Below are 15008 nucleotides of genomic sequence, written 5' to 3'. Positions count from 1 at the left end.
TAAAAAGAAGAAATACTTCTGGCAGAAAACGGTCTATAATATGATGAAGTTTGACAGAAGGGAAATAATAATTACTGTATGAACAGCACAGTCAGAAGGTCTTTTACCAAATAAGGTTATGATTTCTGCAGTGAATGTGTTTCAATAAGAGGATATTTTCAGCCTGAAGAGTTAGCTTCTTTTTCAAAATGCGTATAATACAGAGTAAATTCTGTTTAATGCTAATTCATCTATTTACCAAGTACACAACTTTGGCGTGAATTTTTTTTTTTCTTTTCCATACAACGTCATGGTTTTCTGGGCACATTACGGGGCTCTCAGATGTTTCTAATTACCCTCTCTGTACACCCAATAAAACATCTGGCTCAAAATGTTATTAATACCACAAGAAGATCCAGAGGGCTCATAAATCACCCTTTCTTCAGAAAGGGACAATGCAGTGGCAAAAAGTGACATATTCTAATCTTGCTAAATAAGGCTAGTTAAGAATGTTCCAGTGCACTTCCTAATTTGCCAGAAAAAAGGGCAGTGGTCTGCTTTCCTTACTGTAAAAAAATGTTAATGTCAAGTTTCCCTTTCACCTCTTCTAAGGAAAATTTGACGAAAATCAGGTTGAGTTTTTGCACTAGGAAATCTTAGAAACTCTTCATATTCCAGAACAAATTTTTATTGAATCTGATGGGCATATGAAGTTTGGTCTCAGAGTGAAGAAATTTCTCGTTACTGCCCAAAGTTTTCATTTTTCCCACCAAATCTTACAAAAGCCAACACTGCAGTCATGCCAGGTTTTTTTGGTAATTATTGCATGAGTCTAAATTCAAGATAATGGTGTCGAGCAGAAAACCATTCCTTAAACCCCTACTCTTCCACTAAAGAGAAAATCAAGGTCCTTTTTTTTTTTAAAAAATCAAGTTTCCATAAGTGTATCAATGACAGCATTACATTAAATTGGCAAAGGAAGGGCATCTGGCTCTTCTCATTTTATTTCTGATATGATTTTGGAGAATCGATCTCAAGCTTCCTAACTAGCTTTATCCTTCCCCATTTGGTAGTTATTTTATTTTCCTGGACTGCGTAACATGAAGATGACTGTGTGGCTGCCCTCAAAAACATTTTCGTATCATCTGTGAGGTGAGTTCCAGAAGGTTTTTCCAACAATACAGAAATGCATTATTCCTCTTCCACTTGGAAAAAATACATATACCTTGATACTAAAAGCTGATATAAACATTTGACTCTTATACTATAGATGCAAAATTGAGCTCAACGTGTATGCCAGTAAGTGCTGCAGATACATACCGTATCTCATAAATACGAGTTCAGTATTTATGTTCAGTCCAACTTCCTTAAATTTACTCTAACCAGGGAGCCCAGAGGTAAATTACACAATGACAGCAAAGCGAGTAGCACAAAGCAGGATCAAATGTTATAATCGTACATCCCTGGAGATGCCCCCATCTATGCACGATGATTACTTTTCCTCCTGACCGCAGTTTTCAGTTCCAAAATGTGCTACACTGTTTAAATGCTTTCACTCTTGTCAGCAGGCTTGGCAACACGCAAGAGCCTCCTGGGTAAGCCAGTGAAGCTCTCAAGAAGGAGCGGATCCAAGGCAGAGGGAACATGGTGCTACTACATTGTCTCCACCCTGACAATGATACACATTACTTTGTATGTAGGCTAACCTGCCCAGAGCTAGCCTAAATGTGAGCAAGCACAGAGCCTTCTGTGCACTAAGAACAGAGGACCAAAGTGGAGGAGACAGAAACATCCTTCTATGTTTTTTTTTTGTTTTTTTTTTTAAGAACAGGAGAGAGGGGAGAGAAGGGGCAGAAGTAGAGAGATAATCTTAAGCAGGCTCCACGACCAGTGCAGAGCCCAATGCAGGGCTCAATCTCACAACCCTAAGATCATGACCTGAGCTCAAATCAAGAGTTGGATGCTTAACCGACTGAGCCACCCAGGCGCCCCTGTGTCTTTTTTGAAGATAGTGTGTCATCGGGATCAGTAAATGAAGGAACCATGGTGTCTGTGGTACAAAGGGAACATACCCTATCCAAACTCAAGGAGATGTAAGCACACTGCCCCGTATCACAGGACATAGAGGTTGTGAATTAACAGAAGGACTGGTTATGTTTGGGAAAGACAAAGTTCTTCTTGAAATCAGTCCAAGGAATCCATATACGCCCTCAGTCTGCTCCTTCTCATCAGCCTCAGGAAAGCACTGCAAGAGGTCAAGTCATTATTGCATTGTTTTACTAGTTTGGAATCAGACAGGTGAAATCACCAACCCAGGGTTCCAGAGCCATCAACAGTACACCTGAGCTAGAGCACCAGTGCCACCTGACAAGGTAATCACTAGAAGGAGAAAAGGAAAGAGAAAAAGCAGCACACATGGAAGTATTTGAAATAGAGCTTGAAGATGTTCCTTAAGAGATTGCGGGTATTGGGGCGCCTGGGTGGCTCAGTCGTTGGGTGCCTGCCTTCGGCTCAGGTCATGATCCCAGGGCCCTGGGATCAAGCCCCGCAACAGGCTCCCTGCTCAGCGGGAAGCCTGCTTCTCCCTCTGCCACTCCCCCTGCTTGTGTTCCCTCTCTCGCTGTGTCTCTCTCTGTCAAATAAATAAATAAAATCTTTAAAAAAAAAAAAAAGAGAGAGAGAGAGGCTGCAGGTATTTAGACAGACGTAGGAATGGGGAGCAGGGACAGCTAAAGGTACAGGAATCTAGCCACCCTTGGCCATGAGTAGAAAGTACACCACAGTCAGTGTTCAAAATGTAAAATCCAAACTCCACACAAAGTACTACAAAGGTGTCCTTTTTCATGCATCTTGTAGTCACTGGAATATATTCTCCTATTCTATGTCCCCAAGCTCTATAAAGACTGCTCAGATGGTTATTGTACTCCTGTGATTTCAGTTGCCTGAGGATTCATGAGGAAGCTGTATCGGGTACAATCTCTGTGCCACCATTATGGGCACCCGCATAGACAATTTGCTCTGTCAACCCAGAAGCCAGAAGCATTCCTAAAGCAATGCGCCATGCTGGCAGCAGGGAGACCAACAAAAAGCAGATAGGTCCCTGTCCCCAAGCAGTTGAGAATTCAGTGGAATAAACAGGTAGGACAACAAATTAGGGAGAGGAGGCTTCGTCGCATAAGCAGCGCTTGGCTGAGTCCTGACAAAGCAGTGGGGGGCTGCCCAGGCTCGCTAGCCGGGGAAAGGCACCTGCCAGGCCGACCCAGCAGTGTGAACAGGGGCACGGCAGCACAGAAGGCGTGGCGCATCTGGGGACCTTTGGTAAGCGGAGCCTTGGTTGGGTAGAAGCAGAGATTAAGGTCGAATCATGGCCAGGGAGCCAGGCGGCAGCTTATCCTGGAAGCCGCAGCATGCTAAGCTAAGTAGTCTGGTTTTCCAAAGACCAACGCATGTGCTCAAGCTGAGTGACTAGGAAAGAATACACACTTTGAGACACTCTGTTACAGACTCCGAGGAATTCTGAAAGGTCATTTATTCTAGGCTAGCCAGCATTAACCCCATTAAGGAGTCCCAGCCACCCCCGTGATAGAGGCCAGGCATGGCTTACAAGGAACGATCGATCACACATGCCTTTCTCACAGAGCTAGCAAACTGCTGAACACTTTTACCCACAGTTGTTTCTTTTCTTTCTTTCTCTTTTTTTTTTTTTAACTGTCCTGACTACAGACATACTTTCATATACAACCACTCTGATGCCCCTCACCTTCCCAGCTTCGAAGATCTTCTTCTTCAACCAAAAGGACCTCATTCTCTCCTGATTTTGGCTCTTAGCATCAACTTATTGCCTCTCCTTGGTCCAACTAACCCTAGAATCACCTTTCCTTGCAGCCTTCCTCCACACTGGACCCTCCCCCTAAACACAAACACACACACATGCACACGCACGCGCGTACACACAAATACATTTGCCCTCACAACCAGTCTTATTTCCATTAAAAGCAAACTCCATACCAAAATCATATGATCTGTCTTATATAAAATATTGGAGAAAGAGGCGACACAGCTTCTTTGGTAATTCTTTCCTGTATCAAAGACCCTATACTTTTTATTATAAGTAACCAAGATTCCTTCTGCAATAATTCCAGGACCATTTTTACACCAAGAAACATGCTTGCCTCCATCCTCTGTGTATGAGGCTCTTTATCTACAGATATTATTAACAGGATTCCTTGATACAATGTGTGTGTGTGTGCGCGCGCGCGCACGCACCTATATACAGGTCAATAAAACCTAATCCAAGAAGACGTATAGGGCAAATTTGCCTGAACGCTCCAAACACCAGCCCTCTGGAGATGAACCACAAGTTATATAAGACAAACACAGTGATAGAGTTAGATTATAAAGTTTGTGATGTTCCCTCCCAGAGCTCACTACTCACTCCATTCAGGTCTCTGCTCAAATGTCCTCTCACCAGAGAGCCCTTCGGGACAGGTCTAAAATAGCAATGTGTACCTTCCACCACCACTCCCATCCCTACGCCCTCTCCCAAGTTTCTATTTCTTCATAGCAGTTATCATTACTTGGCATATGTCCAGTTTTCCTTACATGTTGTATATTGTGGTAGTATACATTTGACTATAGTGTATACTCACACTATAGCTTAGGTTTTTTAATTTTTAGTTGTGGTAAAATACATGTAACATAAAATTTACTATCTTAACCATTTTTAACTGTACAGGTCTGTACTGTTAGGTCCATTCAGACTGTTGAGTATTCCAGCTCCAGAACTTTTTCATCTTGTAAACCTGAAGCTCTCTACCCGTTAAACAGCACTTCCTTATTTCCCCCCTTTCCACCAGCCCCTGGTAACCACCATTCACTCTCCCTCTGTGAATCCGACTACCTAGGTAACTCATACAAGTAGAATCCTGTACCATTTGTTACTTTGTGACCGGCCCATTTCACTTAGCATAATACTATCAAGGTCACTCACATTACTCAGCCACACTGCATTTTTTTAATGTTGCAGGGACAAGTGTCTGTTTTGTTCATTGCTGCATTCCTAATGCCTACACCAATCCTTGGCACATAATAGGTGCTCGATAAATATGTTAAATAAATTAATGTTCCTAATATCACTTCCACAGCTCAAATAAAATAAACAAGAAAATGCTTTACATTAATGGCATTTATTCAGTATCAGAAAATATTTGGAGAAGATTAAATATATTTGGGAGTAGTTTCTTTGATAAGTTCTTAAACAGTCCAAATTGCCCAAATGGCCAGCAACCACTTTTTTTTAGTTTTGTATTAGATCATGTTTAAAAACATAAAATCTATACGATGCATCAAGGGGAAAATATACTTAGCAGTTAATTTAAGAGTGATATGCTGGCATTTCACTGGTTTTGTGCTGGATAAACATCAAGGGATCCAAACAAAGACACTTGGTAGAGGACGAAAGACTCACTGTCTGAACTAAGTTGCCAGAAAAAAAATCTTAATGCTCCCCCCTCCCTGAGCAGTTATTGGTTTACTGATTGCCTCACTGAGAGGGAACTGTTCTTCCCTCCTCACAAAGAGATCCCACATAATGCGTGTGAACAAAATGAACTGCTTCCATTCCTCAAAAACACTTCAGGACGAAGTTGGTTTTGTGAGACATATGGGGGAAAATTCCCAATGCAGGCCAGCAAGCCAATGTCAAAGCTGTTAAAAGCAGCTAGAGGTTGTCATCTATTATGAGCTGTTCAAAAGCTTATTTACGCTATTAAAACCTTAGTTTCCTGCCTTCAAAAACAGAAAACTTCCTCCTTTTTACAAAATGGTAACTATCTCTGTCCCCCTTTCAGAGGACTTTAGTAAGTTCTGAAAAAGTCCAAATTCCTAAGCTTGGAATTCAAGGTGCTCTCCAGCCTTGCCCCAACTCGTTGACCTTCCCAGACTTGTCATGTATCATATCATTACCTTTGGTGTTTCCCACATTTAGGTGAAACTACTCCCACTTCTCAGAAACTACCCGTGCCTTCTTGTCTCTATGCCTAATTCTAACAGGTAAATTCTTCCCTCCCATATCAACTTTGCCTCCCTTCTATTTCCCATCCATCCACATTTTAGAACTTAAACAATGCTTCCAGTCCCACTGCCCCCACCAGTCTACAATCTGGCAACGTGTGTTTACCCAGCTCCCACTATGAGTAAGCCAACATGGGTAGCAGCTGGGATAGCAGGGTGAACTAAAGAGGAAAGGCGCATGCCACTCCTTGTCTCCCGAAGCATCCCTCCCTCAGCTGGACGTGGTATCTCCTTCTCCGGGCTCCTGCGAAACATCTTCTACCTTGATTTAGATTTATTTACACATACTCCTCATCTCCCCAGAGCAAAAGCTCTCAGCGGACAGCTTTATGATTTATCTTGGAAAATCTAATACGGTGTTTTATACATACTCACTTGGCAACATGGAGAGCAGGAGGTATCTGGGACAGAAAAACCTAAGTGAGAGTCACCTTTAATCAAACCACCAGGGCCCTGGTACTCACATCCACAGAACATGAATACTATAATTTACCTCTCTCAGAAGAAGTAAACATCAAATGAAGTAACATATGGGATGCTCATGGAAACTAAGTCCCCTGTAACTCTTCAGAGAAAGCAGCATCATATAAACCAAATGTGTTATTTTAGCCATCATGATTGCTTTTCACTGGTTCTACAAATAAGCTATGCCATGGATAGTATTATTTTATTTCAAATATTCTAGTTGTGACAACATGAATTTCTGTGTTCTCCTTATTAGGGGGACTTACGACTCTATAAACAACTTTAAAAATACCAGGAGGTCATCTTCATTATATCCCTATGAGTGGAAAGAATCCATTAAAACAACAATGGTTAACCTGCTGGCCCACTCAACTGGGAATTTGCTCCCCTTTTTTAAAAAGGCAAAGGTGGGGAGAGCAAAGAGGCAAAGCTCAGAATGTCACAAAAAAAATTATTATCATTAGAAATCTGCTTTAAAGGAAATGCCATTTAAGGTAAATATTCTGTTACATCATATCAATATCATGTTCATAAAATTGAATTTATTCTAGAATCTCAAGAGTACTTCCCTTGGATATCATCCTCATTCAGACTTCACAGTCAGTGGAAGTCATACCTTAGATTTCTCCAACTGGGGGTGCTTGCCTAGCTGAGTCAAGGGGTTGATCTCAGGGTTGTGAGTTCGAGCCCCACGTTAAGTGTGGAGATTACTTAAAAATAAAATCTTAAAAAAAAAAAAGATTTCCCCAACTGAATACTCAAGAACAGAGACTATGTGCTTAATCGTCATGAAAAATACACCTGCCTCTCACATCTAAACAGCCCAGACTCACCATCACCACAGACCAGAAAGACGACCACAGAAGCAACACAAAAAAAGGAAGAAATGAGTATCACCCCGTGTCTGCTACAGAACCACCCGCTATATACACATTATTACCTGTTTTGTGTGGCCAGTGACCTGAACCCAAGAGGATCTAAAACCAGAACATGCCCAATGGCCATGATGAAGCCAGGACTCCAACCCAGGGCTGCTGGTTTCTGAGCTGTCCATTCTCTATCAGACCACCCGTCCTTCCCACAAAACCCAACTCCACGAGGTCCTTTCACCTGTGTCCCTCCTATACTTTGTGGTCAGACCCCAGGAAACTAAGTAAACAGATGACCTAAAGAGATCTAAGTTCTAGTCCCAGCTAACAGACTTGCTGTGTAACTAAGTCAAGCTCCCTTATACCACCACCTAAGTTTCCTTATCAAAAAAATGTTAATATTATGTGCCCCAATTCCTTCAAAAAAAAAAAAAAAAAACACCAACCTATAAATCACCATGGAAATGTTCAAAATTATTTGTGTTCTGATTATCAAAATGGATTATTTAGTTAAGCTGCCTTGTCTTTGAAGTCCATATGGTTTTCCCAGTATTATTTTGAGTCCTTGGAGGACAGTCAGCAAACTGTGCCACTCAGCTCAAACCTGGCCCACCGAAGGTTTTGTACGGGACCACACCCAGGCTGGTACGTATCGTCTATGGCTGCTTGCAAAGCCACTGCAGAGCTGAGCAGCTGCACACTGTAGAGCTTGTGTTGCAAAGTCTCAAGTATTCACTATTTGGCCCTTTACAGAAGAAGTTTGCTAGCCCCCACATCTGACATACCAGAGGCCAAAGAGAGTAGCTAACAAGTTACGATGAATTTTGAATTTGCCCCAAGCTGTTCTATTTTCCATATACATATCTTATTTGTCAAAAGATTTAATATATCATAAGCAAATATAAATAGACAGAAAAACCACTAAGTTAGAAAGCCACTTTCTTGTAAATAATAAAGCTATATTAAACAAACTAAATCCACAAAGATATAGGTCTAAAAAATGAATTTCTAAAACTTTCTGTATTTCTGAAGAATCACAATCTGTGAGTTCTACAGAATTACCCTTCTTCGAATAAAAAAAAATGTAAAACTTCTCCCACAAATTATCCAATATTTGAATTTAAATAAAGAGAAGAGGAAAATAGCTGAGGATATAAATGAAGTATTTCCCAGGACTGCCAATGTGAAACTTTATTACCAAGCCCTCTCTCTCTCTTTTTAACTACTCTGCCAATTCTTTTGTGGCAGAGTTGAGTTCTGGTTTTGAAATTTTTTTGTGTGTAAATAAGTTTGCTCCGTTTTATATTGTGAATAGGCTACGTGTATCCTGTTCCTAAACATCTGCTTAAATGCCAGACAGGAAAGTGTGCAGCATGTTTTAACAAGTAGACTTCCTCTGTTTCTCAAAGCCTTCAAATATTTAGTTTCAAAATGAATACACTGTAAGCCAAAAAAAATTACCACCCATCCGATTACTTTGTCATTCCTACTGTAAAGATTTATGAAAAATGCAAGGAGGAGGGGGAGGGGCCGACGCTGTTGATGGAGCTGGGAAACACATGCGAGCAAGGAAGGCAATCAAGAAAAGTAAAAGTGGGAAAAAGCCATTAAGCCCGTAACAACCTCCTGGGAGCTGCCTTTTCTCTTCCCCTCATTGTCTACAACCCTCCAGAAAATAGGATTACTTGTTACTCATAAAAAGTCCTAAGATTTTAAAGACAGACTGAATTTCAGAGGTCACTAAGCATAAGCCATTTGTTTTATGGATGAGACCAAACTGAGGTCCAGAAACAGTAAGTGTCACACCCTGTGGATTAGGTAGTGGCAGGACCGGGACCAGAATCTAGATTCCCGATCCGCAGTTCAGCACACTTCCCACGAGACTCGGCTCTCTGCCCTGCGAAGCGTAATGTGCCACTTGGCACCTACCAGCTAAATTCTTTTTAAAATATGCCCAAACACCCTTATCGTGGCCAGGAAATTCACAATACCCTTTTAAATAGTATCTATGGGCACATGTTTTTTCCAAGTACAGACTATCCAGAATACTGCTTTGACCTCAGCAGGACTGGGAGTCACAATAAAGCAGCAGAATAATCAAAGAGCTAATAAGGACCTCAGGCTGTCCCCTTGTGTTTTGTCTTGATGATCATCAGTTTGAAAGAGACACCCTCTCTCCTACCCCCCCAGACACACACACTCAAGACTAAACAGCAATATTCCATAAAAAGACCAGATCTAGCCAGTGTTATTATCTGTCTGACATTTGGGTTATTCTTGTGAGTAACTCATAAAGTAATGTGGGTGTCTGTGATTATTTGAGTACACATGGCAAACCATAATTGGTCAAAAAATAATAAAAGACATTTTTCCATGACAAAAATACTGTATTGCATGACAACACGGCTGTGTGACAGTGTGACAGCATTCAGGGGACCGCAATACTTTCTCCCTTTACGAGAAAGTAAAAACAACACAAAAATTTTAAAGGAAAAAGCTTTCTTTTCAGTAAGCCACACAGTTCATATTTAAATTAGTTATGAAAGATTAAAAGGTTTGGAGCACTGACAGTAAGCCACTAGCATTTTTTTTCCCCTAGATCCCTGTCATATATCAATCTATAATTCTGCCTTTTGATACAGAGCAGAAATGTGGTGAAAGATTCAAGTCCGTATTCCTTTCTACAACTGAAATGCAGTTTTTGACAATTTTTAGAATTTTTTTTAGAACATGACTGCTCATCCAGTAAAACTTTTAACTTCATCACCACGATCCACATTTTGTAACATGAGGCAGATCTAATGCAAATTCTCCTTATGACCGGGCAGATAAAAATCTGAAGCTGATCAGTGCAAGTTGTGTGCGAGGGTCTGAATCTAAAAAGCGATTCCCTTCTGTCCTATGGACACCTCCCATCGCCATGGGCTGCGTAAATGATAGGCACTAAGGGGCAACAGTGTAGCTGCCATTGCTCTGAGAAGCCAAAAAGCAGGTTAACAATTATTCTGAAAGTTATTTAAAAGAGCTCTCAGAAGAAGCATATTCGGACTCAGAGACAGAAACCCATTCAAGCAGAGAGCAGTGTGAGTAGAGGAGGATGTCTAAACGCTACGCTCTCATACAACTCTATGCAGTAAGGACAGTTAGGCACCGTGGAGGAACTCACCCACTCGGAAGTTCGTGGCCGTCAGGGTGTCGGCAGCATGACCATTCTCACTAATGAGAGTGGTGGTGTTCCCCTTCTCACAGCTGTTCTGACAGCTGCCCTTGGTGCAGGTCACTTTACAGATGCTCGGAGTAAAGACCACCTTGATGCGGCCAGTGTGGTTACTCACTAGGAGCGGAGGCAGGGAGAAAAAGAACAACAAACACATCAGCTTAGTATCCATGAACGTGCCTTGGAAGGTTTTTTTTAAAAAAAAAAAAAAAAAAGGAAAAAAGAAAGGAGAGGAGAGGGGGGACGAGAGAGCCCACAACCCGACAGGTTTAAGGAAAGAGGGAAGCCTTTAGTGCGCGCTGCTCTGTATCCAGTGGTGTCTCTGAAACAGGAGTAGGAAGCTTAGCAAACAGAACTCTGGGATGCACTCCAAAACCACATTTGAAGTCGAGTCACTGGAGTGGGATTACTAACCACAATGCTGCACTTTATTCACGGGCAGACAAAGAGCACTACGGAGGGCACGACGTGAAAGAGCCAACCCTGACAGGCAGATGTAATGCAAAGAGGTTGGCCATGCACCTCGTGGTGAATAAACTCCTGTGTCCTCAACTTGCATACTTTCCCGGTTTCTCCACTTATTAAGTCACTATTTGCAGTCCGACCCCTGGAAATGTTTTAGGCATGCGGCATGTCTGAAAACATCTGTCTCAAATCTCCTGGCACTCTCAGCTGAAGTGATCAAATCCTGTGACGCAGCTGTGGGAGCCCATTTCTTTTTCACAACTCTGGGGCATTATTTCTCCACATTAATTTATACAACCTGTATTTTGTTTTACTGTAAACAGGGTCCGTCTAAGAAAACGGGAGGCCAGGTTGCGAGGCTCAAGGGCTGCGTCTGTTCAAGCACCACCCCGGAGCCCTCGCTGCGGCTCTTCATAGGCCACCTCAGGCAGGTATTTCCTGCATTCGCGTGGCCCTCTCCTTAAAACCAAATGCGATAACCTGACTGCACAGCAGAGGCAGCAGAGGATCACAGAATGGGCACTGATCTCACAGTCAGACTCTGGCTTATAAACCTGGCTCAGCCGAGGTGTGACTTTGGACATGTCATTTCACCTTTTCTACAAAACACGAGGGAATTGCAGCTGATGTTTTCGAGCTAGTTCTAACTTTCAATGTCTCTATCAGGGGTCAGCAAACTGCAGCCCGGGGATCAAATCTGGCCCTCTGCCTGCTTTTATAAATAAAGTTTTATTGGAACACAGCCACACTTCCTCCTTTACATATTCTCTACGGCTGTTTTGCGCTGCAATAGCGGAGCTGCACAGAGGATGTCGGAGCTCACCCCGAACTGCCATTCACGGCCAAGTCCCAATCTAGACTCCATGGCAAAGTGCAACACAGAAACTCTAGTCTGACTTCTATGTCTGTGATATGTCCCCATCCAGCTTGTTCCTCTTTCCAGGAGCCTAGGCAGAAAGCAAAGACAGTAGCAGCAACTGGAGACAGATGGTTCATCTCTGAGACTAAGGATGGCAGGAAGTAGTACCCTTCCTATTGCCACTGTGTTATTCTAGAAGCCAAGGAGAGACTAGCTCTGGGTCAGCCTTTCTGTGGCCATCCCCTGACTACCAGAAGCAATTCTGCCCCTTCATAGTGCCTCGGTCTGACCAAGATTATATTTTCAGGAAATCATCCAAGAGGCCTCTATAGACCCTCAACAAAATAACTGTGGTCAGATCTGAGCTTGGAAACAAAAAACCTTAACAACAACAACAACATTAGAATTTCAAAGCTGGAATTGGGGTCTCAAAGGTCCTCTGACACAACATTATTTAAACATCTCTAGTGACAGGTTGCTCATTATCCACTGAGATAGCACATTCTAGTTATAAGCCATTCCTAGCAAGTGCTCTTCCTTCTTGAGCTCAAGTGTGGCAGTTGCACCCATTAATCCTGACTCCACTCCCCATGGTTTCACAATCTAACAATGCCTCTTCCACATGCTAGCCCTTCAACTCCTCAAAGAGAACTACCAAGTAAGCAAAGAAAGCTCAAGTTAGCAGGAACTTGAAGAGATCGGCTTGGGTTGGCCCTCTCACTTAACACAAGAAAACGGTTCTTCCAGAAGAGAAATAGCCTCAGTTCTTTTCAAATGTTTTTCCAAGACGATTTCCCATTCTCATTCAGTGGTTCTAACACAAGAGATCAAGACACATAGTGTGAAATGGGGAGATATCCTAGGGGCCGACCGGATCTTCCAGCACCTTGCAAAATGGCATCCAGAAACTTTTTCTATAATGGGCCAAATAATAAATATTTTAAGGCTATAGGCCTGATGGACTCTGTTGGCAACTATTTAACTCTGTTGTGGTAGCAGGAAAGCAGACTGTCAAAAACAATATGCAAATGAATGGTTGTGGCTCTGTTCCAATAAAACTTTATTTAAAGAAACAGTTTGCCAACCACTGCTTTGAACGCTTATACAACATCTAAAATTTTTGAGTGTACCCAGAAATTTAAAAAACTACAATAGGATGTTAATTCCACAATCAGGCAAAATTCATATAGTTCGACTTATTTTTTTTTACAGTAGCACACACACTCACACACAAACCAGCTCACACTCAAAATTGTCAGACTATGCTTACAAATATCTTGAGAATACTTTGTGTATCTAAGTGTGTGGAGCCCATTTAAAAAAAGAGATACAACATCATCCCACTTCAAAAGAATATAAACTTCTATTTTTTCTGGCTCTTGGTACAATAATGAAATTAGAAATGGTGTGCCAACTATTTTGTCTTCTCTGGCATTAATTCGTGGCACCAGCAGCTGCCATGCAGATGCTCAGACCGTCACCTAAATTATGCTCACTTAGGCGAAGAGAGACATCCAAAGAAAGCAAGCACTTAATCATTATTCGCATTTCACCTCTCAGCTACAGTAGTCACTTTATAGGCACTCGAGATTCTCCAGGCCTATTGTTTTTAAAAACTTATTCTATTTCTTAGCCAAAAAAAATTTTTTTGGCCTGGAATCATTTGGATTTTCAAAAGGCGGAGACAGTTTCATATGACTTAATTCTGATTTTTATAATGTTCACATCTTCTTGGAAGAAGACACACTTATTTCATATTTCCCTTTGTGTTTTACTAACATTCTGCTATAAAGTAGTCTAATTCTAAAGCAGACACATAATCTCAGCGGGTCCTCTTGTCTTCACAAAGCATTGACTTCTTCATTGTAATTAGCTTTTTTTTCCACATCAATCTCCCAATCAGTATTGAAAAACTCACAACTTCTTTTGACACTAGGTGGTCATTTGTAGCTCTCACAGGATCTCTGTAAATATTAGATGGGTTAGAAAATACACTCTCCCATCCCCTTGTAAAAATCATTTCTATGTATCTACTAGGGTATCATGCAGAGTTTAACCTTCAAGGTACCCAAGAGTAAGGTAAACTGCTCTGAGTTTCAAATTCCTCACATGTGACAAGTTCAAGACAACACCACCCATCTGTTAAGAGTTTGGTGGGAGTTCACCAACAGTGGCTGTGAACTTTCCTCCAGAGACTCCTTGGTCTGCAAGAGGCAATCTTCCTCAAATGCTTTGAGTAAACTAATACTCAAGAACCCCACATGCCTGCATACAGGAGGTACCTAATAAATGTAGAATACACGAAGTGACCCCAAGGAAGACAGTCGAACCCCACGGAGATCATGAAGTCACAGGATGCTGGAGACCATTCTGCTCTAAGGCCTTGCTTCACTGGTGAGGAGACTGAAGCCCATGGCGAAATCAGCAGTCAAAGACCATCCCTGGAGTGCTAATAGCTGATTAAGAATCACAAATCTGGAGGGGGCGCCTGGGTGGCTCAGTCGGTTAAGCCTCTACCATTGGCTCAGGTCATGATCCCAGCGTCCTGGGATCGAGCCCCGTGTTGGGCTCCCTGCTCAGCGGGGAGCCTGCTTCTCCCTCTCCCTCTGCCCCCATCTTGTGCTCTCTCTCACTCACTTTCTCTCTCAAAGAAATAAATAAAATCTTAAAAAAGAAAAAAAAAAAGAATTACAAATCTGGAAGGCAAAAGTCAGGCCAGTCAGGAGTTAACAGGGAAAGCTGCTGGCAGAGCCTTCAGGCTTGGTCCCTCTGATAAAAAAAATGTAATTTTTAGATCCCTGTGGGTAAATCAGCCCCAGAAATCTGAAGCAAGTGCTTTCAAACCTTGCATTTTAGAGGCCTTGGCCAGTGTGCTCGCTTCGGCAGCACAGATACTAGAGGCCTTGGCTAGAAACATAGATTGCCTGGAGCCAGGGAGCACCTCCACCGGGCCTCCCAGCCAGCGCGTCAGTCAAGACACTCAAGAGTCAACATCCTGTCTGCAGGGTCTGCCAGACCCTGTGCGAATTTCACCCTCCAAGAAGAGTCACTGGCACATGCTTTAAAACAAACCACAGACATT

General features: G+C 42.2%; 1 protein-coding gene across 8 annotated transcripts in view; it reads right to left on the bottom strand.

Moving 5' to 3' along the window:
* Positions 1-15008, bottom strand: part of LTBP1 (latent transforming growth factor beta binding protein 1) — a 389228-nt gene that overhangs the window by 222322 nt on the left and 151898 nt on the right. For 5 of the 8 annotated variants that reach the window (XM_032410265.1, XM_032410266.1, XM_032410267.1 and 2 more), the window contains one exon: positions 10552-10719. In XM_032410265.1, coding sequence (XP_032266156.1) covers positions 10552-10719 — 168 coding nt within the window. Of the gene's footprint in view, positions 1-10551; positions 10972-15008 lie in introns of those variants that run through there. The other 3 variants (XM_032410270.1, XM_032410272.1, XM_032410273.1) reach the window with 1 other exon arrangement.

This window comes from Phoca vitulina, unplaced genomic scaffold (genome assembly GCF_004348235.1).
Source record: "Phoca vitulina isolate PV1807 unplaced genomic scaffold, GSC_HSeal_1.0 scaffold12, whole genome shotgun sequence".
NCBI classification, from domain to species: Eukaryota; Metazoa; Chordata; class Mammalia; order Carnivora; family Phocidae; genus Phoca; species Phoca vitulina.
This window is presented reverse-complemented; position numbering and strand designations above follow the sequence as displayed.